The 25,872-nt window shown below is 37.2% G+C and overlaps 1 protein-coding gene and 1 pseudogene across 1 annotated transcript; both read right to left on the minus strand.

Moving 5' to 3' along the window:
* Window positions 1-1,076: 1,076 nt before the first annotated feature.
* Window positions 1,077-25,167, minus strand: LRRD1 (leucine-rich repeats and death domain containing 1). Its single transcript, XM_006891462.1, has 5 exons — window positions 23,254-25,167; window positions 13,367-13,565; window positions 6,195-6,356; window positions 2,605-2,716; window positions 1,077-1,263 (listed from the first exon to the last, which is right to left on the minus strand). Exons 1-5 carry the CDS (start codon window positions 25,165-25,167, stop codon window positions 1,077-1,079), a joined length of 2,574 nt encoding a protein of 857 aa, XP_006891524.1.
* LOC102855367 lies at window positions 17,256-18,329 on the minus strand (annotated as a pseudogene).
* Window positions 25,168-25,872: the final 705 nt, after the last annotated feature.

The raw sequence follows: 25,872 nt of genomic DNA on the forward strand, positions 1-25,872 counted from the left end.
GAGAGTCTTTCCTGGCATCATTATTTGAAAGCCCCTCTCTGTATCCTCCCAGGATATAGAGCTTTCTACAGACCTCTGTTCTAACATCCAGAAGGTACTTAGTACATTCTACCTTGTACCAAATATTTTTCTAGGTGTTAGGTGTAAAGTTATAAGTGGAATAAGATAATCTATCTTCTCATGGAACTCTTTGTTGTTATGTGCCGTCGAGTCACCCATGTACAACCCCATGTACAACAGCTCTAAATCCTGCTCTATCCTGTGTCAATCTCACCGTTTCTGACACACCTACTCCCATTACCCCAGTCACTGAACCAATCCATCTCATCGAGGGTCTTCCTCTCCTGCACTGTCCCTTCACCCTCCCAAGCATGACTTCCCTCTCCAAGGACTGGTCCCTCCTTGCAACATGCCCAAAGTATGTCAGACAAAGCTTCAGAATCCTTGCCTCCAAGGAGCAGCCCGGCTTCACCCTCTCCAGTACAAACTTGTTTCTGATAGCAGAAGTCTTCTTCCCTTATTGATACAAAACTTAAGAACAGATGGCCCTTCCTCCATTTATGTCTTGTCACTCAGTTAAAGCTTTACAGGACCTAGGTTACACATAACAAAATAATCCCACTTCTAAAAAAGAAAAATAATAATCCCACTTTTAATGGAGAAAGAGTGGAGATGAGTACATTCACTTCAGTTCTTAAACCTGTGTGTGTGTGTGTGTGTGTGTGTGTGTGTGTGTGTGTGTGTGTGTGTGTTAAAAAAAAATCTATGTTTGAACACCAATGAAAGGCACTGGCCTTTTCCTATAAAGTTTGACTTGTGTTGAGACAATTCTTGTAACAAAAGATTTTTAAATGGAATGGTTTCTTTTCCAAATTCAAAATCAGCATTAAAAGGCAACAGAGCAAAACAGAGTCTGTAACATTTTATTGTTCCAATAGAGTGGTACTTATAACTTGTGATAACCTGTTAGAAATTCATAAAGAAAATTTGCTAAAATAAAATGAGACAACTTAAAAATCCAGTTCCACTTTTAAGAGCACATCATAAGTTTTCTGTTTTTATTATGGATTTGCAGTTCAGAATTTAATGGTACGTGTAAAAAGTTTGAAGGCTGTTATTTTGTCCATAATGTCATATGCTCCTATCATAGTTAGTATCCGAATCAGTTGATCCCTTAAAGCAGCTGCAGGTAGTGATGAGTTAGTACTTTTTTTCCTCCACAGCACAAGTGCTTCGTGGACTCTTTCACTTAATGCTAAATTGCTAAAAATGTAAAAAAGAAAAAAAAAAGTCTTTATTGAGAACACTGTTTTAAGTGATTTAATATTATGTATCTGTCTAGTAGATAAGCTAATTTCTGAAATTATGTTGTCGGGTGGGAGCCAATTCACAGCTGTCCCTCCACAGGATTTTCAGGAGTTATTAATCTCTCAGGAGTTTGCCCATCTTTTTCCTGCAGAACAGCTGAGAGATTCAAACGATGTGTCTTTGGGTTGGCAGCACAACTTCTCACCACTAGACCACTATAGCCTCCTATCAAATTATACAGTGGTGATTAAATTAATTGCTTTAGAGAATCTGTATAAAATCTTAGTCCAGAGCTTGGTGCATAAAAAGCGAGAATTAGGCCCACCTCTGCTTGATTGTCTTTTAGGAAATGAACAGTCCAATATATAATAATTTTAAGGGAGTCTAGGGAGCCCTGGTGCCTTAGTGGTAAGGAATGTCACTGGCAATGCAAAGGCACATGGTTTGAATCCTCCACAGGAGAAGGATGGGAAATCTCCTTCCTTTTGAGTTACTGCCTCTGAAAATCCACTGAAGAGTCCGCAATGGGTCAATTCTAACTTCATGACACATAACAACAACAAAGAGAGATTTGTTTAGCCTTTAATATAACAGTAATTGTGAATTGTTTACTATAAATCAATAATTTCTACTACTGGAATAAAACTAAACTCAAACTCATTGCTATGGAATCAGAACTGACTCAAATTTTTAGAGACTGTAAATCCCATGGGAGGAGACTGCCCATCTTTCTACTGTGGAGCAACTGGTGGATTCCAACTGCTTGCCTTTAGGTTGGCAGCACAACTCTTTGCCCATTGAGCCATCACAGCTAGTATATCCACTTTGGCCAGTGAAGAAATTTTTTTAATTTTTTTTAATTTTATTATTGTGTGTGTACCGTCAAATCAAATCTGACTGGTACAGGAGGAGATTGTTCCTCCTTCTCCAGCAGAGCATCTGGTGTATTTGAACCGTGCACCGCTGTGATTGCAGTACACCTTCGTGCCACTAGGCTACCAGAGCTCGCCGCCAGTGAAGAAATTAAGGCACCAAATAGCTAATTGGATTGGCCAAGGTCACAGAACTAGTAAGTGGTAGAAGTGGGATTTAAAGTCAAGCAATGTGTCTTCAGGGCCCTTGTTCGCTCTTATTGTGCCAAAAGACCTCCTGACAAGGGTCATCAATATATAATAAAACACAGTGCGTTTTCCACAGAAATTAGAGTTCATGCTAACTTGAATGTCTCATAAGCCATGTAATAGCTATACAATAGGAATCTAAATAGGAGAATAAATTTGTCACTTTCATACATACCTATGGATATTAATTTCAGAATGTGCCAGGTTTAGCTTCTGACATAAAAATTCAAAATTTGTTTCACTGATGTGTTTGGCAACTATTGTGAAGACCTTCTCTAAGATTTTCTCTACAAATGAAAAGGAAATTGAAAGCACTTCTTTTGACAAAGGTAGATTTTGCATTAACATTTTATCTAGTTTCTTACTATACAAATTATATTTCTGTGATTTTATCAAATGTATTTAACAAGTAAAACTAAAATATAGATCTTACACACAAATCCAAATTTGAATACTCTTTGTTTAAAAATCTGAATAACCAATTGTTTAAAATGGTCATCTATTTTCAAGGTTACTATAAGAAACTATTTCAAAACCTGGATGTGCTCACTAAGTTGTGCCAGGAAATCTGGAGAACAGCCAGTTGGCCAACTGATTGGAAGAGATAGATATTTGTACCCATTCCAAAGAAAGGTGACCCAGCAGAGTGTGGAAATTATTGAAGAGTATCATTGATATCACATGCAAGCAAGATTCTGCTAAAAATTATCCAAAAACGTTTGGAACAATATGTCAACAGAGAACTGCCAGATGTGCAGGCTGGATTTAGAAGAGGTCATGGTACTAGGAATATTTTAGCTAATGTTAGATGGATCCTGGCAGAAAGCAGAGAATACCAGAAGAATGTCTATCTGTGCTTCATTGACTATGCAAAGGCTTTTGACTGTATGGATCACAAGAAGCTATGGCTGACTCTGAGAAGAATGGGAATTCCAGGACATTTGTGCTAATGCGAAACCTATACTTGGACCAAGAGGCAGTCGTCAGAACAGAGCAGGAAGACACTGGATGGTTCAAAATCAAGAAAGGGGTCCATCAGGGATGTATTTTGTCTCCATACCTTTTCAATCTGTATGCAGAACAGATCATCCCAGATGCTGGGCTGTATGAGGAGGAATGTGGCATCAAGATTGGTGGAAGAATCGTCAACAACCTGCGTTATGCAGATGACACAACACTGCTCGCTGAAACTGAGGAGGACCTGAAGTGCTTGCTGCAGAAAGTCAAGGACTGTAGTCTTCAATATGGATTGAAGCTCAATATCAAGAAAACAACGATTCTCACCACTGAGCCATTTGGCAGCATTAGTATGGATGGTGAAGAGATTGAGATACTTAACAGTTTTAGTTTACTTGGCTCCACAGTCAACACTCTTGCTAGCAGTAGCCAGGAAATCAAGAGACGAATTGCATCGGGAAAGTCAGCTGTGAGGGACCTCTCAAGAGTACTGAAGAGCAACGACATCAGGCTGGAGACTAGGGTGCGCCTGATCTAGGCTATAGTCTTTGCAGTACGTGCTATGCATCGGAAAGTTGGACAGTGAATAAAGATAATAGAAGGAGAATTGATGTCTTTGAGCTGCAGTGCTGGAGAAGAGTGTTGAATATACCATGGACTGCTAGGAGAACAAACAGGTTTGTCTGGGAGAGGGTGAAGCCAGAATGCTCCTTGGAGTCAAGAATTCTTAGGCTTCGTCTGACATACTTTGGCATGTTGCAAAGAGGAACTGGTCCTTGGAGAGGGACATCATATTTGGGAGAGTGGAGGGATGGCGCAGGAGGGGAAGACCTTCGATGAGATGGATTGGTTCTGTGAGTGGAGTGATGGGAATGAGTGTGTTTGAGAGGGCAATGTTGGCACAGGATAGAACAGTGTTTAGGGCTCTTGTACATAGGGTCACTATGAGTCGCAAGTGACTCGAAAGCACATAACAACAGCAACAACATAAGAAACTTCAAAGTGATTTCCTAACCCTTTCTTTAATTTTTTCCAAATCTATTTGAAATTCATTTTACTCATTTGCACGACCTTAAGCTCATGTTTACTATTTCTATACCACATACAGCACATTATCTGCAGTATGGAAACAATTTCTCTAAAGAGAGTTAGTTTAGACATAAGCATATTGTTTTTCTTAAAAGCTTCCAGTTAATGTGAACTAAATGACCAAGCTTCATCTTTCACACTTTGGAGACCGGTTATTTCTTGGAAAGGGACATCACTCTTGGAAACATAGAGGGTCACTGAAGGAAAGGACCCCTAATGAGATGGATTGACACTGTGACTTCAGCTATGGGCTCTAGTGTCCCATAATTCAGAATAGCACAGGATAGGGCAGGTTCAGAATGGCTGTTCATAGGGTCGCTATGAGTCATACTCGACTTGATGGCATCTAAAAACAACAACAACATCTTTTTGTTAATCAAACTTTTGTAACAATTTTCAAGAACTAAAGCGATTCCCCACCCAATTCCTTTCAATTATGTCCTTTGCTTTCTTTTATTTTGTGCATATTCTTAAGGCTAATAGTGTGCAAATTATATACATGAAAATGCCAGTCTTTCAAAATAAAATTTTGAAAAAAGGGATTTTGTTAAGTTAGTAGAAAAATGTTCAAGGCTTGCTTGTTTTTATTAACTTTGGCCTGTTTTCATTGTCTATTACACTTTCCTCACAGAGGCCAGAACCATGTAAATCTTTCCTCTGGAAGCTGAAAAGTAAAATTTTAGCAGAAAGGTTCCATCTGAGAGGAAAAGGGAGTGGCGAGTGTGCGTGGCAAATACCTTTTATAGGAACAAGTCAAACTCAAACTCACTGTCACAGAGTCAGTTCTTACTTGGAGAGACACTCCACTGGGGTTTCCAGGACTGTACATCTTTACAGGAGGAGGGTGCCCATCCTTCTCCCACAGAGTAGCTAGTGGATTCCAACTGGCAAATTTTTGGTTAGCAGCCTGATACATTTTGCACTACACCACTAAGGCTCCTTCCTAAAGTTACCATAAATATCCCTTACTAATTAGTAGAACCAGTTTTCACAGCAAGTTAGAAAATGTGGCTACTTTGACTTTTAATTCTGTCTCTTAGGTCCTTTTTATTATTGAGGCTCAAGTCTTCCAAAAGCTTTTGGATGATAGCTGTACATTTCCTGTTCATCTTTTCATATAGTTTATGCTGGCATGTAGAAAGAATGTATGATAGAATAATTTGAGAGGACAGTTTTAGATCACATTTCCCCAAATCTGAATCAGCAATTATTGTTTAATATTATTAAACTGATGATTTAAAAATCCAGATCCGCTCTGAAAAGTGTCAGAATTTCAGAGAAAAGTCGCTGATCTCAGCCCCAGAAAGAGGATTATACAGGGAAGTTTCCCACTCTGAGAGACTTAGAAAAACCAAGTATCTAGCTGATTCAGTAGGAGAACATCTAAAGAAAATGGCCCTGCTCTCAGAATATTCAGAGACATTCAACAAGAGATGATGAGAAAAGATGACGTCCACAGGTTGGAGTCAGGATCACTCCGGGTCAAAAACTAAATGGCATCTATGGATTCCCTTCAAGGCCAAATATATCATTTAGAACAAGTTTGTATGGATCACAACCAATGACAAAATCAGATTGTGGATTCTCTGAACAAAAGATACAACCATATGAAAATCCTATTGAAGGACTCTGTCAGAAAGAAAACCTCTCATTAAACAATCTTTTATTTCGAGATAACGCTAGAAATGATGTGTGAGAAGCCATTCACTCATCACCTACCATCTCTTTCTTCTGACTTCTGTAGATAGTGTACAATAGTATGCAGGTCTTTCCCTTTACAGATTTCCATGGGGGGTCTCACCAAAGGGTTGTCATCAAAATTTATCTTTTTCAGTGACAAAAGCTTAGAGATATCACAAGGCAGAGCTGTTAGATTATTTCCTAGTGTGTGTGGGGGGGGGAGAATCACAAATACAATTGTATCACTCTGTAAAAGAAAACCATGCAGACAAATAATAACTATGAATGGGGAATCTATTATGTCTCTTTGGCAAATGAGCAGGGATCCTCATATTACCAGCAAAGCATATGGTCTTTTGTCCATTTGCTAGCACTGAAAAGGAGCCATGGTTACTTTCTCTTCGGAGGTGACAGCATAAAAGAGAAACTTTGCTCTAATATATACATATCAAAGGACTTTACCAAATCACATGAAAGTATTTTTAAATAAACTTTATATTCTGAGTAGTTTTACAAAAACATTGCAGAAATGTGAGAGTTCCTGTATACTCCTCACACAGTTTTGTTACCTCTAGGATGTCATTTTACATTACCTTGTTACATTTATCAAGTCTAAAAAGTATTTGGTAAATTTTTATTGTTGAAACGCCAGACTGCTAAAACATTTTATTGCTTTCACCATTAATATCTTATTGTACCAGAACCCATTCCAAGATAAAAGGTTGCATTTGATTGTTTTCTTAGCCTCTTCATATCTGTGATACTTTCTCAGTCTTGCTTTGTTTATTATGACTTTGACAGTTTTGAAGGGTACTAGCTAGGTATTTTGGAAGCATGAGTGGCATCCACTTCCTAAATAACATGCCTCTGGAAACTCTATGAACTTTGATAAATGTCAATAGTTGTAGAAGTGCTTCAAGCCTTCTCTTTATAGGGTTTCTGTGAGTCAGTGCTTGACTTGAAGGCAGTCAACAACAAGCAGCTAGGTATTTAGAAGAACATTCTTGTCTTTGGGGTTATCTGATGCATCTTCTCACCTTGGGCTTACATAGATTTCAGAAAGAAGAGGCCACATGGCAGCATTAGTGATGCTAACCTCAACCCTTTGGCTAAGGTGATGTTGACAGGTTTTTCCCACAAATGACATCTTTTCCCTTTTCTGTACACTGTTAGGTGGCAGAAGGCAGGGGTTGGTGGAGGGTAGAGAAGGGAAGGATTTAGGTCTCTTTCTTTAAATGGAATTCTTTAAATACTTCCTCAATCCAATATTAATATAATATAAAAAGTAACTGGTACTGACAAAGTAATCATGGTTTATTTATTTAGGCAGAAGTTTACCTTTATATTATTTATGGTTATACTTCTATAATTCTATAACTTAGAGACAGGAATATTTTAAGTGTTTACACATAATAGATAAATAAAGGAGATCTGAGGGGGTTTTTTCCCCATTATTTAACAAACAAGATCTGAGTGCTATTTTTTTTTTTAAATTTTATTATTTTTGTTTGAGTGTACCGTCAAATCAGATCTGACTGGTACAGGAGGAGATTGTCCCTCCTTCCCCGGCAGAGCATCTGGTGGATTCGAACTGTGCGCGCCTCTGGGATTGTAGTTGCAGCTCCTTGCCACTAGGCCACCAGAGCTCCCCTCTGAGTACTATTTTTCCTCATTGCTTCAAGTCAAGTTGGTTCCAACTCATAATGATCCCATATACCAAGGAAACCCTGCTCAGCTCTGTGCCATCCTCACAATCTTTCAAATATTGTTGTTGCAACTGTGTTAACATTTCTCTTGAAGAATCTTCTTCTTTTTCAATTATGTTTTACTTTACCAAGTGTGATGTCTTTCTCCAAGAATTGGTCACACTAAATGATATGTCTAAATTATACATGAAGCAGTCTTGCCATATTCACTCTGAGGAGTATTCTACTTGCATTTCTTTCAAGATGTATATATTTGCTCTGCTGGCAGACCATTATATATTTCATATTCTTCACCAACACCATCATTCAAAACATCCGTTCTTCCCACTCTTTCTAATTCACTGTCTTGCTTTCACATGTACATAGGACAAATGAAAATCCCATGGCTTGTGCTAGGTGCACCTTAGCCTTTCACGTGCTGTCTTTGATTTTTAAAGGAGTAAATCGTTCTTTTCAGCATCTGAAGTTTTGCCAGTGTATTAACACATAGGATTTCTTGATTACTTCTTCCATGAGTATGACTGTGGACCCAAGTAAAATGAAATCCTTGACAATGTCACTCTTTTATCTCTTTATCATGGTGTTGCTTTTTGATTCAGGTGTGAGAGTTTTTATTTCTTTGCTTTGAAGTGTAACTAATAATGAATGCAAGTGATCCAAGTCTTCATTTTTAGGAAGCAAGGCTGTATTATCTATATATCACAAGTTGTTAGTAAGTCTTCCTTCAATCCTGATGCCATGTTCTTTATACAATCCAGCCTCTCATATTATTTACCCAGCATTCAGACAGAAAGCTATGATGAAAGATTACAATCATGCTATATATTCTTTTAAGGAGAAAAAGATTCCATAATATATGAATTTATTCTACAGAAATTCAGATAATAGGACAAAACAGGATAAATTACACTGAAATGAGGAAAACCATCAACCTAGTGTCAAAGGTGTTCCACTGAATCATGACTACATGGCTTTCATTTATAAGACATGGATCATGGCTTTAGACAGTACAAATGCAAAAAACAACACCCAAAGATTACTGGAATACACAATTTCAAGTTAAAATGCTTACAGCATTGTTTCTGAGGTTCCTGTATCTTGGTTATATGGTAGGTAGAGCTATGGACTTAAGGGAAACATTAACAACACACTCAGGGCAAGTAATGGTAAGGAATGGCACTGACAAAGCTATGTGGTTCAAATCCACCAGCTCCTCTGCAGAAGAAAGATGAGCAAATCACCTTCTGTGTGATTTACTGCCTCTGAAAAATCCTCTAGAGGGTCAGTTTGGAGTTGGTTCCATCTTGAAAGTACACAAAAATAACAAAATGCTCATCTGAGTAGATGGGAAGGAGACTTGATGCCTTTTAGTTGTGGTGTTGGAGAAGAGTACTGAATAGTCCATGGACTGTCAAAAGAACAAACAAATCTGTCTTGGATAAAGAGCAACCAGGGTGGCTCCTTGGAGACAAGGATGGTGAAACTTCATTCCACATACTTTGTCATGTCATTAGAAGGGACAAGCCCTTGAAGAAGGACATCAAGATCAGAAAGGTGGAGAGCATTTGTGTAAGAAAGGAAGACTCTCAACAAGATGAATTCACCTCTTAACTATTATAATGGGTTCAAATATATTGGAGATAGTGAAGATGGCATGAGATAGGTTAAGGTTCAGATCAGTTGTTTATAGGATTGCTTTGAGACACAGTAGACTTGAGGGCATTTTACAACATGATCATGAAGCTTAGTCAGTAGGAGAGTTCTGGCGGACAGTCCATAAGGCATGCTACCCAAAGGCCTAGCACCTCTTTGGCAGTTTGAATAACTAGCAACTCTGCAGGGGAAAAAGATTGGCAATCTCCTCCCATGAAATGTAAAGCCTCTACAAGTCTTCTAGAAGGTCAGCTATTAAAAGGTTTTTACTCAAAGTAAATGACGATTTGTGGGGAAGCTTTTTTTTTAGATGTTCATCTGATACAAGTAGGTTTAGAAACATAATCAAGATACAAGTATGGTCAGAAACACAATCAAATGGCATCTGAACCTATATTAAGAATTGACATGGACATACCACCCAATATAGACCTCAGCCTTCCATAAGCCAAGAGCTTCAAATTTTAAGCTCTACTTCAATGCTACTTCTCTACAAAAAAAATCCCTGCAATTCTGTATTATATTTTTTCAATTGATTGAAATGCTATATTCAAATAATGGAAGCTCAGTCGTGCTGTGTTGTTACCAAAAGACTGGATAGAGTAGGAGAAAAATAGAAATAGAGTTCAATAATGAGAATACCTACTGATTTGAGAAAGACTAGTAGGAACCCTGATATTACACCATTATTCACCCCTTTGAGTTTGGACTCAGCATTGGTTCAACATTCAGCCAAACAATATAGCTGTTATGTACCTGCAAATTGGAGCCTGCTCATAACCCACGAGTGGGTTTTCAGAGGCAATAAGTCATAAAGGAGGAAATAGTTCATCTCTCTCCCAAAAAGCAGCTGGTAGATTTGAATTATATGCCTTTGGACTGGCAGCACAAGTCCTTACCACTAAGCCACCAAAGCGCCCTCACAGCCAATAATAAACAGGCCGATCAGTTAAGGGTCATCCCTAAAACTAAGGTGCTATTCAGAGTAGAACGATGGATCAGGAGGGCAACTTTTCTAGGGCATAGGGTTCAGAGGGCAAAAAGGAAGGCGGAATTACAGTCTACTCTGTAATCTTTCACACCGACTGTCCTAAAATTATTTTTAATAGGGAACACTTACATAATCCTAGATTTCAGAAGTATCTATAATGATACATTACTGTCCATAATCAATAATACACTACTGATTATTAATATAATATTGTCATTTACTGTCTTTAAAGTCTATGATCCCAATTAAACCACTTACCTGTAATATTTTTGAGAGAAATAGAAAGAATGCATATTCTTGGTGGAGGACAGAATGGGGCAAGACTCTATAATTCAGTAGATCAAGAGATTACTGTTTAATATCCCAGTATCTTTCTAGAGAAGCCTGCAGATGGTGAATTTCTTACTTTTCTAATTCAAAACTGCTTGGCTGGGTCAGTAAATGGGTAGAATTTTAAGATATTTAAAACATTCTGAGGTACTGTTGTCTGGGACAAGTCCACGGCTTGTAATCGGTTTCAGCAACTTTGAGATATCTTCTCAAAGAAACCAGTAAAACTGAAGTTTCTCAAATACTCTATTTTCCAGTCAGCATTAGATAGGTCACTATGGAGGGCGGAGTTGAAGGACGAGGGTAAACTGGTGATTGGACGATGATAGAAGGCAAGGAGGGACAACGAATTCTGAAAAGTCTTAAAATTCCATCCTTGCCTGGATGCTGATATACTCTGGCTAGGTTCTCTCCGATTGAGAGAACTTCTGACCGGCAGGAAAAACAGTTTGACATTAGTGGAGAGGATTCTCCTTTCTTTGTCTTCTGAAAACTACCTCTTTTACCTTCAAAGCCAACTCACCAGAATCCCACAACCCGGCGTCCACCAGCGATGAGATGCCTTTCCCCTCTGCTGCTGCCTCAATCATTCATTACATTCTAGATAGCGTTTTACTGTGGTGTTTGTTTCTTTCTTTCCTCCAAGTCGTTCAAGCTTCTTTTTTCACGATCTTCATTTTCCCTCTGAACTCGTTGGTCTTTCCATGGAGTTTTCTAGACGTGAGTCTGGCGTAGAAAGTGGGCCTGAGCGTAGCTGTCCGCAGGCCCTAGATGTATTCAGTCTGTTACCCTCCTTCCCAAAGGGCTGTGATGACTGTCCTGGACTCTATTGGACTCCTCTGTTCTAGTATGAGGGATAAAAGGCAGGATGCTCTTTTAAGGAATAGAATAGAAGTAAACATGTTCGAAGCAACAATCTCTGAACGCACTGGTTTGGGGCATTTGCTGAAGAGATCCACTTTTGAACTTTTGAGTAGTTTTAGGTTTGTTTGTTTTTTCTCATCTTCAACTTCTTAACCTCCACCATACAGTGGTTTTTCTTCTCATTCTTTTAATAGTATTTTTTGAGGAGCAGATATTTCTAATATGGATGAAAATCTACTTATCATTTATATTTATTTTGGGTTGTGGATAATATTTTCTCGAGAAAAATATGTGGCATTTTTTATTTTAAAAATTGTAGTTAGTGAAAGCTTATAAATATAATTCAATTCCTTTAATAAATTAATGGAAAGCTATTAACTCTCAATGATTACTATTTGTCACTGGGTTGTTTTTTTCTTGTTTTGTTTTTTTAAATTTCATTTTAAAAATCCAAAACATTCTCTAAATTTAACATGGTCATAAATGCTACTACCATCTGAAAGGTAAAATGCCACAAATCCAACTATTTGTATGGTAAAGATATAACCAAAAAAGTATCTATATGAAAGACAAAACATAATTAAAAAGTTTCTCCTCCATGTTCTCCCCAAATCATGAGTGATGAAATTAGTTTTCTATCCCACCCTCTCCCTAAGTCTCCCTGTGTCCCTATTACCTTCAGATAGTCTCTATTTACCTCTAATTTTCACAGCTACAATTGTAGTAATAAATCCCCTCTTCTTTTGCCCACACTATATGCATCAACGTTTGGAAGTGGATGTAGATGTTGATGTTGCCTTTGGGTCAGAATCGACCCAGCTGACCCTACAGCAGGTGTTCAGAGGCAGTAAATCGCATGGGAGGAGATGGACGATCCTTTTCCCATGGAGAAGCTGGTGGATTTGAACTGTGTGCCTTAGAAATTGCAGCGCAACTTCTAACCGCTAGGTCACCAGAACTCTGCTGGGAGTAGACACATTTTCTTTTCTATCTGTAAGTTAGGAAGATTTCATAGCAAAAAAAGAAGAAAAATATAAATCTACTATGCTTTCAGAAATATCTTCAGGGTGAGTGATTTACTTTTGAAAAGACAATGTGTTATGTTGTGTACCATAGAGTCAGAACCTATCCATAGCTGATCCTCCAGCAGGTCTTTAAAGGCAGATAATCACATGGGAGGAGACTGCTTATCCTTCTCCGGTTGAACAGTTAGTGGATTTAACAGTTAGTGGATTTGAACTGTATGCCTTTGGGATTGCAGCACAGCTTCTTACCACTAGACCCCCAGAGTATTCTAGGGGAGGAAAATAGAATCAGAGGAAAACTCAGAAAAGCTCAAGCTGAGAAAATGCAAACTTGGATTTGCCCAGGAGAGTTCAGGTTCAGAGAAGGTAGAAATAGAGGGATAGTTTGCGTATTGTCAAGAAGACAAAAACAAATGAAATTGTGTTCAATTTCCTCAGATCCGTTATAACAACTCTCAGAGCAGGAAGTGGATTTATGCATTTTGCTCATTTCCTGTGCCTTACATGATCATCTTCTTTCAGTGAACACCTGATGCTTTGTGCTGACGGTTTCCTCTTTTATGTCTTACCAATAAAATTCACAACTTGGATGATAATACACTGCTTAATTAAATACCCTTATTGATAATGTTTGAAACTCACCACTCATGTTTAGTTCCTGGAGAGCATTTAAAAATAGAAAAGATGATGGCAGAGAACTTATTTGATTGTTGCATGCATTGAAACTAACCAAATTTCTCAGTTCTCCTATATTCTTTGGAATCTCTCCAATTGCGTTATTTGAGACATCAAGTTCTTTAAGATTAATCAGATTTGATATTTCTTCTGAAAGCCTTGTTAACTGTAACAAAAATCAGATCATTACACTTTTATTAATAATTTTTATGACTAAACATTATCAAATTAAAAGGAGAAATATTTTTATCTTCTTTTCATTATGCCACAATTTCTTAGTTATGTACTTCTTATCTAAACCTGGACAATATCCGGTAGCATTCAAGTAATTCCCCAGCCTGGTCAATACTACTGGTTGTATTCGGCTAAACTGCTTTATTCTCAGCTGTCCAATCCAGGTGTTCATTGCTACTTAATATTTTCCCTTTCCTACTTCCCAGCGCCTCCCTCCCACAAATATGACCACATTTTGGTTTCATCTCCTCCCTGAAGTCTTTCCAAATTGCTCTGTTTCATGTTTGCTCTGTTTATTCATTCTTATACTTTTCAATTAGGGCTTGTCATTAATTACTAGTTCTGTATGTTTTCCTTGGATTCTTAAATGACACCATGTTTCATGTTTTATACTTTCAGTGTACATGCTACAAAGCAGGGTCCACTTCGAATTAACTCCTACTAAAACTGCCTTGAGTATATGCAGGTAATTTGGCAACAAAATACACTTACACAAAACAATTAGGGAAGAAAAAAGGAGTAAGTAATCAAATGCCAAAGTGGAGACTACTAAAAATAATTGCTATATTGGTGTTTAGAGAAAATAGATCAGTACTTTAAATAAGAAAAGGGGAAAGGTGAGATTGAAGAGCCTATTTAAAATGGAATGAAAGTTACAGGATATTTAAAGCAAGCGAAATAATAGGCCCAGCAATGACCAGCTGAAAACTCAGCAATAAAGAGGTGATAGGAAGCAGAAGATACATGAAGGCAAGAAGCTTGAAACCAAACTAGCAAAGCATGATAGCTGGATTTATGATGGAGTAGGATTATGAGAGGTGGACAGATGCATAAACTATCAATCCTTTAAGTTAATATTCTGTAATCACCTGCTTATCTTTTTATTATGCATTGTCCAAACAATCCCAAATTTATGAAAATGCTCCATTCCAATGACTTCATTATTAAGTTAGTTCTGATGTAAGCCATGTATCACTTTTTGTTGTTGTTAGGTGCTATTGAGTGGGTGGCAAATCATAACAATCCTATGAACAAAAGAACAATGCATTGGTTTGTCCTGCACTCTCTTCACGATTGTTGCCATGGTTGAGCCCGTTGTTGCAATCACTGTGCCGATCCATGTCACTGAGGATCTTTCTCTTCTTTCTGAACAGTCTTTACAGTGCCATTCTTCAAGAATTGGTCCATCCAGAACACACCCACAGCACGCACAATGAAGTCTTGTCATCCTTGTTTCTAGGGAACATTCTGACAGTACTTCTTCCAAGACAGATTTATTCATGGTATATTAATATTCTTCACCAATATAATAATTAAAACACACCATTTTTTTATTGTTGTGGTGTTTTTTTTTACACTTTCCATACTGAGTGATCCTGCAAGTATTAAATGAAGATAGAAAGAGTATACAGAGTCATTATACCAGAAGGAATTGGCAGACACAGAAGAATTTCATGAAACAACATATGAGCTATGGTTATGAAGGAAGAAGTTCAGACTACTTTGAAAGAATTGGATAAAAATAAGGCCCCAGGAATAGATGGTATACCAATTGACATATTTCAGCTAACGGATGCTGCACTGGACCTGCTCACCTAGTTGTGCCAAGAAATCTGCAGAACAACCACTTTGCCAACTGACTGGAAGAGATCTATATTTGTTCCCATTCCAAAGAAAGGTGACCCCACAGAGTGTGGAAATTATTGAACAATATCATTAATATCACATGCAAGCAAGATTCTGCTGAAGGTTATAAAAAAAAAAACCGACTGCAACAGCACATCAACGGAGAACTACCAGCAGTGCAGGCTGGAAAGGGGTTGTGGTACTAGGGATATTGTAGTTGATGTTAGATGGATCTTGGCTGAAAGCAAGGAGTACCAGAAGAATGGCTATCTGTGTTTCATTGATTACACAAAGGCATTTGACTGTGTGGATCATAACAAACTGTGGCTAACTCTGAGAAGAATGGGAATCCCAGAACACTTGATTGTGCTAATGAGAAACCCATACTTGGACCAGGAGGCAGTCATAGGAACAGAGCAAGGAAACACTGAATGGTTCAAAATTGGGAAGGGCATATGCCAGGGATGTGTCCTGTCTCCATACCTTTTCAACGTGTATGCAGAACAGGTTATACGGAGGCTTGGCTCTATGAGGAGAAATGTGGCATGAGGATTGAAGGAAGAATCATCAACAATCTGTGTTATGCAGATGACACATCCTGCTTGCTGAAACTGAGGAGGACCTGAAGCACTTGCTGTGGAAGGTCAGGGACTGCAGTCTTCGGTATGAATTGAGACTCAGTATCAAGAAAACAAAGATTCTCACCACTGGGCTGATTGGCAGCATCAGGATGGATGGTGAAGAGATTGAGATTGTTCACAGTTTTGGTTTTCTTGGCTCCACAGTCAACACTCTTGGCACCAGCAGCCAAGAAATTAAAAGATGTATGCAATGGGAAAATCTGTAGTTAGAGACCTCTCTAAAGTGCTGAAGTGCAAGGATGTCAGTCTGGAGACTAAGGTGCACCTGATCCAGCCATGATCTTTGCAATCACTTGCATGCATCAGAGAGCTGGACAATGACTAAGGATGATAGAAAGAGAATTGATGCGTTTGAGCTGTGTTGTTGGAGAAGAGTATTGAATATACCATGGACTGCTAGGAAAGTAAACAGATTTGTCCTGGAGAGAGTGAAGCCAGGCTGCTCCATGGAGGCAAGGATTCTGAAGCTTCGTCTGATCTATTTTGGACATGTTGCAAGGAGGGACCAGTCCTTGGAGAGGAATGTCATGCTTGGGAGGGTGGAGGGACAGTGTAGGAGAGGAAGACCCTCGATGAGATGGATTAATTCAGTGACTAGGATAATGGGTGTGTCGGAGATGGTGAGATTGGCACAGGACAGGACAGAGTTTTGGGCTGTTGTACATAGGGTCGTTATGAGTCACAGGCGACTCAATGGCACATAACAACGACAACAACAACAACATATTTACATTTTAACACTGACTTTCATCTCAAAATCACATATCCGTATACCTTTTTTTTTCTTTCTGGTTTCACTTGAAAGCAAATGCAACAAAGATGGTAAACAAATACCATGTTTGTTCCATGTAAAAACAGAAAGGACTTTTAATAGAAATTCATCAACTCTCCCACTTTTTTATTACAAAAACTGGTATCAGAATCATTCTGAACATATTTTTGATACTAATACTAGTCAGCATCCATACATCTTTCAAAAATTAACAATAATTTTCATTGTACCTGCTACTTTAAACACTTTAAACTCCAGCTCTTTCACTCAGCCAACATAAAGTATGTCCTTCATAGTTTCCTCCTGGAGGTTGGTTTTTCAGAAACATACATCCTTCCACAGCAACCTGGCACTTTCCCAGCAAGCTTCCTCCTTGTAAACCTGAGTTCTATTTTGAGGATTCCAGGTTTATGCTTAAGTGACAGTTGCCTTGATAAGAGGGATGTGCTGCATTTTTCCTGCTGAGACCTGAAAACATAATGTGTGTATATATGCTAAGTGTATTCCTACAACTATCCAGGTCATATTAACCAGCTGGACTTCTTTGACTTAATGTGTGTATATTTTCCATTGTGATGCTTAATCAAAACATTAACATGAGTAGAAAGTTGTTAAAACAAACTTGAGATCCATTATTGTTACATGTCACTCCTTCTGGTGCTTGTGGAAGCTTTGCGTTTTCTTTGGACATCATTAAATATCTTAACTCTTAAAGTACATCTTTAAGGCTGTATGAAGTTTGCCATTTTGCTAACATTGGTATGCTTTGTACATCCACCACTCCACTGAAATGATTTATTCCATTCATATTACTTTTTCTTACAAATCTAACTGATGGAGGAACTTCTGGATATTCAGGTCCACATTCTATTTTCAGGCTTTATATTCTGTTTTCATAGCTTGTCCTTGGTGGTCCAATAATCATGCCTGTCCACCTTGTAAGTGTCATATCTTCATCATTTTCAAGGCTCCAGCTAACCGTACCATCGCCTACTCCTCTTTGTCCTTAAACTTCTTCCAACAGATGAAAATGCCAAGCAACTTTCACTCCTGTAGCACCTCTTATTGTCTTTTGTTATCAGTAATTTTGCAAGTTTGCTTTTAAGAGCTGGATGCTTACATGGGAACTTGCGTGTATATATGTATATGCACACACATACATAGAAAATACACAAGCCATAAAAGTTCACTCTGATTGTAAAGAATTAGAAAACATTGCCTTTCACTACTTGTGGTAATTAATGCCACTTGCAGAAGGTTCTGTATCATCTAGTTATCACTGAGAATGGGGATAGCAACTCCAGCCAGAAGATTAGTCAAAGTTGTTAGCTATGCCCTGTTTCCTCCATCATATATTTTGCTGTGATATCTCACTGCTTCCTGAATCTGCCTATCAGTATTAGCAAAGTAATTGGTGTTAGCAAAGTAATTGGTGTTTGGGTCCAAGTTTCCAAGCCTCTGATTTAGTTTTAAGACACAATCTTTTCATTGTAAAATTGTTTGTGTGACAGCTTATCTCCTTACTTATCTTTATTCTATTTTACTTCAGTATTGCTTTCCTTTTCCATGAACACTTGATCTGTGACTATCTTTTTCATAATCTATGAGCTGATCTCACATCAGTAGTATCAAGTTCTAAATTCAGCGTTCTTGCCATATGAGCGCTTTATGGTCAATTACTTCCAACATTTCAGCAATTCTTTCTAAACCCTATGTATGCATTTTGCTATTACTTCCTCCCACAAAGATGCTATGTTCTAAATAGAACAAAGGATATGATAATTCTTTCAAAAAACATGTAATGTTACTGTACCTACATCTGCAGTAGCCATTACCTGAGCAAATGATATTGGTAAGTAGTGTCCCTTCAAAGTGGCATTTGCACCTTAATCCACAAGCTGAATCACGTCTTAATTAAGATAACTTTTTATGAGCACAGAGGTTTAATCTTTAGAAAGTCCCATTATCAACTTAATCCATTCTGGACTGTATATTTCTAGCTGTATTTGGCAGTCTCTTTATACCATAGACTAGGCCTTCTAAGCTTGATACCAGTTTGTCTCTTATGAACTTTATAGGTTGGGGCTTTACTCCCAGGTCTCTGTTCTATCTTGAGTTGATTTTTTTTTTTGCCTCAGTTCTTTTTATTATTCTCAAGGATATTGATTTGTATTTTCATAGTAGATATTCTTGGAAATGGATTTATTTGTTATAAGGCTGAAGATCCTGATACATATCGCTTAACCTTCTTGTCACACAGAAGGCTCGAAACTGGAGATCTTGAGTTTATTTTTGTGTGTGGTGTGAGATGTGGATCCTGTTTCAGCTTTCTGCAGGTAGTGGTCCAGTATTACCAGCACCATTTGTCAAAGAGGTTGTCATTTCCACATTTGATTGGTTTCATTTCCTTGTTGAATATAAATTGATCATAGATAGATAGGTTAATTTCTGGGTTCTCAATTCTGTTCCATTAGTTTATGTGCCTGTCACTGTACCAGTATCATGCTGTTTGGGTTACTACCACTGTGTATTAGGTTTTGAGGTCAGGGAGTACTGTTTCCCACTTCATTTTGTTTTTCAGAAGTGCTTTTCTTATTCAGGGTCTCTTTCCTCTCCAAATGAACTTTAAAATTTCCCTTTTTTTTTTTTTAAAAAATTTCCCTTTCAATCTCCTTGAAAAATGAATACAATATCTGGACTGGGATTACATTGAACATGTAGATTGTTTTTGATAGGTTTGTCATGTTCACAATATTGAGTCTTCCTATCCATTAATAAGGCACGTTTCCCCACTTATTTAAGTTTCTTATTGTGTCTTGCAGAAATGGTCGGTCCCCCCCCCCAACATGGTAAAAAAACCTTTTTCCAATAGTATGAAAAAAAGTCTACTGACTGGGAACAAACATTTGGCAATGCCATCTCAGACAAGGGTCTCAAAACAAGAGTTTACAGAATACTCCTGGACCTCTAGAAGGAAAAGACTGATAACACAACTATAAAATGGGCAATAGACATGGAAAGACTTTTCACAGAGGAAGACATTCATTGATGCTGAAAATCACTGGCAATAAGAGAGATGCAAATCAAAACCACAATAAGATACCGTCTCATCCCAGTAGCAGTGGCAAAGTTTAGTAGGGCAGCAAACATTAAATGTGGGGGAGGATGTGGAGAGGTGGGAACTCTCTTGCACTGTTGGTGGGATTGTAAAATGATACAACCACTCAAAAAAAAATGATACAAGCACTCTGGAAGACAGTTTGGCTTTTCCTCAAAAAGTTGAATATTGAAATCCATATGACCCAGCAAAGAATACATCCTAAGGAAATGAGAACTGACACACAAATGGAGATTTGTACATCAATGTTTATAGCAGTATTATTCACCATCACAATAACATAGAAACAGCCCAAATGTTTAACCACAACTGAAATAATTGAGAAATTGTGGTACATTCACACAATGGAGTACTATGCAGCACTCAAAATTAAGGATTAAAAAAATACTATGTAACTTGGGAGAGGCTGTAGAGCACTAAGCTAAGCGAACTAATGCAGTCTCATAAGGACAAATACTATATAAAACCATTATTATAAAAATAGAAGGATAACTAGTAAGACATGCATGGGAACTCATGAGAGGGAGGGCTGAGGAAGGATGGGAAGGGGCAAAACCACAGGATTGCACAGTTTGGTGGATAGAAGAAAGGGGGGGAAGGAAATGGGAATGATCCGAGTGAAAAAACAGGGTAATGATGGGCAAGGTCCAATGGTGATAAATTTTATAAAACATAATGCATGAGAATAATTGTATGAAACACAATGTGAATGAAGAATAGCATGAAACACAATGTATATGAATTTTGTGCACAAACAAAAAACATAAATTTTAAAAGTCAAAACACCTAAATGAAAAAAAAAGGAAAAAAAAACACCTAAATGAAAGCAAAAAATAAAGAGCTAGAAAAATTTTTTAAAAAAGGATGCCTAGAGGTGTTACCAAGTAACAACAGAATCTTGACTACTATCAGTTTGATTCATCATAAGTTATATTAAGCCAAGGACTACCTGAAAGTTGTGTGAAGATAGAACTACTGTAGAAAGAACACTACAATTGCACATCATTCATTCAGCAAAGTAGAAAGCCTGAGATCAACGAGACCCATGCTCTTCAGGTGACTGTTTAGTGACCTTTTGCTGTTACCAAAATTAATCCTTTGGACATTTCATCCTCACCTCAGAGAATCTATCAAAATGGTTTCCCCAACACAAAAATATTGCCTTAAGAAACCATCCATGTTGAATAAGTGACAGATACATAAATTGGATTCCTGACAAGCAGACGTGATACACAGAAATTGGAAGCCTCTGGTCTGAAAAACATTGCATTAGAATTTTGTAAATAAGCTTCCTCTAGGATTAAAGCCTGATGGCTTTGACAAGGCACAACAAAACAGAGGAGCCTGTGTAATAGGGCATATTCAGGAGCCTTCTAGAATAATCTAGGCTTGAAGTAGAAATTATAGAGGCAGAGATATTAGAAAACCAGAGATAATAGAAAAGCTATTTATTTTTTTAAAAAGAAAACATTTTCATGCAAAATTGGGTAAAACCAATGATGAAAAGAGAAGTTAATTGATGAGTCTAGGATTTCTAGGATGAGAGAAAGCTGGCATCACAACTAGATCCAGGGGAGTTTTGAAAGGATTTATGCTAAAGAGGAAAGATAAGTTTGATTTAAAAGAAATGCTGAGTGCGAGACAACAGAAATGTAGAACAGAATTTACAGTCAAGAGCTGTGAAATTAGAGCATGGATAGGAGATAAGCTCAGATTATGTAGGTAAGAGCATGCAAGTGACAGGTGTGCTAAATCTAGAAAGAAGTTAATGGAAAGGAAAAGAGAAGGTCAAGGACACCACTTTGGAAGCATTCACAGTTAAGATTCAGGAAAGGAAGATGAGAAAACAATAAATCAACCAAGGAAATAGCTGATGTTTATAACATAGACTTAAACTAGTAAGGGTATTTTCGTACAAAAGCAACTTTAAAATATGTGTTGGATTCATCAACAAGCAAGGGTTCTCCAAGGTAGCCTTTCTGGAAGTGTATGGTGGTGTCAAGTTAAAGCATGAAGAAGTCTGAGAGATATGGATAAAACAGAAGCAAAGCAGTTTCTTTAGTGCAGGACTTCTGCGTTTTTAATATACTAGTATTCACAGTGATTCTCTAAGAGAGGGAACAAGTTTTACCTAGAGCGACTTGATCAAAGATCCTTGTTGAGCAAATTAAAGATAGCAAGATGACACCTGTGCTATATCATTTACTGAGCTCTTAATATCACCGAGGAGTTCTAGAGGCTTAGAAATGGGAAGTTGTTCTGTCAACCCAAAGGCACTCAGTTGAATCCATCAGCTAGTCTATGTGACAGAGACAGGGAATCTCCTCCTGAGCAGTATCTTCCCTTTGCATATACAAAGGAGGTCAGTCATGAGTCGATTGCTAAAAAAAGTTTCACAGGTCAAACCCACTACACATGAAGCGATACTATATTGGAAAGTGACACTCCCCAGGAGTAATCCCCCCCCCTTAAGATTTACAGCCTCAGAAATTTTATGGAGGTTCTCCATGAGTAAGAGCTGATAACAATGGGTTAGGATTAGATTTTAATATCAATAAGTAATAATTTTTTTAAAAAAACCAACATACCTATTTCTGTAAAATTCACTCTTAAGAATTTAAAGTAAAATGAAAGGCTAACATAAATAATGCTTAATCTTATTGACTCAACAATTTTTTCATTTAAACTCTTCTAAGGCAGTGGACTAAAATATGTAAAAGGTCATTTTTATGGAGTTTATTATGTTATTTATAATAATTTAAAAAGTAAATCTTGAAAAACTTAATAACAGGTATTTCTGTAAGTCATATATTTGTTAAAATTATTATTACCATATTATGGAGAAATGCTTACTAAATATTAAGTGGAAATGAAGAATTTAAAACTATATTCTATCTTTTAAAAATTGTCTACTAGGCAAGAAAGGATTAGAAAAGTTTTAACAATATACATTCAATAGTTTACCAAAGTATTCTTATGGAATGGTTTTTAGATTTTTTTTTGTCCAGTTCTTTTTTTCTACTTTTCAAATTTTCTGAAATGTGTTTATATCATATTTAAAACTTTAGGACTCATTACCTAATTAAATGGTTTTTTACAAATTATAAAATTAATTTTAATGAAATATTTTCTTTAAACCTCTTTTTGTGTTATTTGTAAACCTTATTTAGAAAGTCAAAGTTTACAATTAACAAACTATTCCAGCTACCTTTCACACACACACACACACACACACACACACACACACACACACACACACACACAGTTTAGACTAGATGCTACTCCAGTTCTTCCTTCTCTAAAAGCTCAGCATGTGCCAGAAGTATGCAGTTCGAATCCACCAGGTGCTCTGCTGGAGAAGGAGGGGCAGTCTCCTCCTGTACTAGTCAGATCTGATTTGACAATACACACAAAAAACAATAAAATAAAATTTTTTAAAAAGCTCAACATGTAAGTCTCTTACCTTTCTCCCATTCGTCTGACTTAAATTCAGCTCTTGCAATGACTGCACAGTACACAATTCGACAGGAAAATCTACAAATTGATTGCTTGAGAAGTTTAATTTCTGGATTCCTTTTAGTTTGTAGATGTCTGAAGGAATTATCTGTATTTCATTTTCTGAAAGATCAAGTGTCTGCAAATTTTCTAAAGCACACAATTCTTTAGGGAAAATTTCAAATTTATTGTGGCATAAAATAAGCACATGGAGTGATACCATATTGGAAATAGATGATGGGATATTCTTTATTTTATTTTTACCAAGATCCAGGTAGTTGAGGTGAATAAGGGAGCAAAGGTACTCAGGAAATATGGAGAATCTGTTCTCACTAAGCTCTAAATGAAATAGTTGTTTACTGAAAGATATATCCAGAGGTAATTCAGAAATATAATTGCCATTAAAACATAGATGACTAAGAGAAGTTAAAGCACATAGACCTACTGGAAAAAATATTATTTGGTTATGGCTTAAATTAACTCTAGTTATTTTTCTGCAGTTTTTTATTTCAGTGGGAACAGTTGTGATTACATTTCCTGAAAATTCGAGACTCCATATATAATTGAGATGTGAGATGTCTTCAGTTATTTTCAACATATTATTTCTGTTTACGTGGAGTTGTCTTAAATTTTTAAGCTTGTGGATATTCTTAGGAAGTTCTGTTAACTTGTTATCATTAAGACTAAGGCATTCCAACATTACACAGTGGGAAATTTTATCTGGTATATCTTTCAATAAATTTTTATCCAATGTAAAAATTCTAAGTTCCTTGAAATTCTCAATTTTGTGTGAAATAGCTTCCAGTTTATTGTCAGCCAATTGGAGTACTTTCATTTTGAGCAACAGAAAAATTTCCACAGCCAAAAAAGTAAGTCTATTGTGGTCAAGTAAAAGGCATTCTAAATTTTTAAGTTCCTTAATTTCTTTCGGCAAACTGCTTATCAGGTTTCCACTAAGGTTTAGTGAGACCAAACGGGAAAGGAAGCATAGGGCTTTAGGAAATACTGTTAATTGATTATATTCCAGATTGAGAATCCTCAATTTTTCCAAATTAAGCACAGTTTCTGTTATGTGTCTTATCTTGTTATTAGCCAAACTTAAAATTTCCAAGTTTTCAAGATTTTCTAAGCCAGAAGGAAAACTCTCAATGTAATTGTCATTAAGAAAGAGTTGTCTGATATTAACAAGTTGTGTTATTTCCTTAGGGATATGTGATATTTGGTTGTGACTCACGTTTAGTATTCTTAAATTTGAGAGTAAGTGTATCTCCGATGGAAGTGATACTATCTTATTTTCTTTCAAGGACAGACTTTCAAGCCCCACAAGATCACCTGGATCAGCTTGAAAAGTTTTTATATGGTTTTTATCTAAATAGAGATATTTCACATACTTCATTTTTAAAATGTCCTTAGGTAATTCCTGTAAACCAGTAGCTTCAAGATTCACTGTAAAATTATTTGACTCCAAGTCAGGTCTTTTCAGGTTTTCGTCGTGCGTGTCACTATGTGGGTGGTCACACACTCTCTGATATTCTTCAATGTCACCACTTTCTGACAATGATGGCTTTTGTGAAATTTCTGATGCTGAAGTTTCTGATGTTGAGTTGACACTTTCAATAATTGTTTCAGAAAGTGAAAGTTTTTCCTTTAGTTCTTTATTTCCAGAGGATGCTGTGGACTCTAAAGTATCCTCTCTAGGAGGTGCTTCAAAAACCTTGTGGGATGCTTCTTCCTCTCCCAGGTTTTGAGAAGTTTTGTGAAACAAATCTGTTGTTTCTTCAGTCAGTATCAGCTCTTCCATTGAGTGTGCTATAGATTCTTTTTCAAATTGGCCTGTGACATCCTGCAGCTCTTCCAAAGAGCTGTCCTCCTTTGCAGACATCTTACTTACAGATACCTATTATTATATCGCTACCGGACTGCCACTTGATTTTCATTCTCCTGCTTATTTTTTTCCCTCTGAACCTATAAAAAAAAGTTCACATTAAAAGAAGAGATGAAGTAAAAATGTCAAAATTGCAATTGAGTTTTAATTCATAGAGACTACAGGGTATAGAGCAATATGTTACTTTGTATAGAATAGCTTAGTAAGTAGAAAATAAGACATATATAAATAATAGACTAATTTTATGTCTGATACCTTTCTCTCTCTCTCTCTTTCTCACACACACACACACACACTCTGACTGTGAGTCACAGAACTGACTCACAGCTGAACTCCCATTCAGTTTCCAAGGCTGCAAATCGCAGGGGATCTTGCCTCTCTTTCTCCCCAGCAGCTGCTGGTGAATTTGAACAGCCAGAGTGATGTGGCCTTTGGGTTAGCAACTCACCTCCCTATGGATTTCTCCACCCGAGCTCCTTTGTTCCTATCAAGGAGAGTTTATTGACTACATGCATTCATTGCATATTATTCTCAAGGTCACCTTAAAATGAAGTTGTTTTAGATATTGTTATGAGCTGTCGAGTTGGAATTGACTCATAGGTGACCCTCCAGCAGGTTTTCAGAGGCAGTAAATCACACGGAGTAGTTGGTGGATTCAAATCACATACCTTTGGGATTACAGCACAACTTCTTACCAGTAGG

The sequence above is a fragment of the Elephantulus edwardii genome, unplaced genomic scaffold, assembly GCF_000299155.1.
Source record: "Elephantulus edwardii isolate Elephantulus edwardi_28Jun2011 unplaced genomic scaffold, EleEdw1.0 scaffold00098, whole genome shotgun sequence".
Lineage (NCBI taxonomy): Eukaryota > Metazoa > Chordata > Mammalia > Macroscelidea > Macroscelididae > Elephantulus > Elephantulus edwardii.

Excerpts from the sequence above, each read along its gene's own strand:
- LRRD1 (XM_006891462.1), bottom strand. The coding sequence starts at position 25,167 with ATGTCTGCAAAGGAGGACAGCTCTTTGGAAGAGCTGCAGGATGTCACA. Across the intron at positions 2,717-6,194 it reads GAAGTCAGAAGAAAGAGATG|AGAAAATCTTAGAGAAGGTC; the intron begins GTAGGTGATGAG and ends TTTCATTTGTAG. Across the intron at positions 1,264-2,604 it reads TCTGAAATTAATATCCATAG|CAATTTAGCATTAAGTGAAA; the intron begins GTATGTATGAAA and ends TTACATTTTTAG.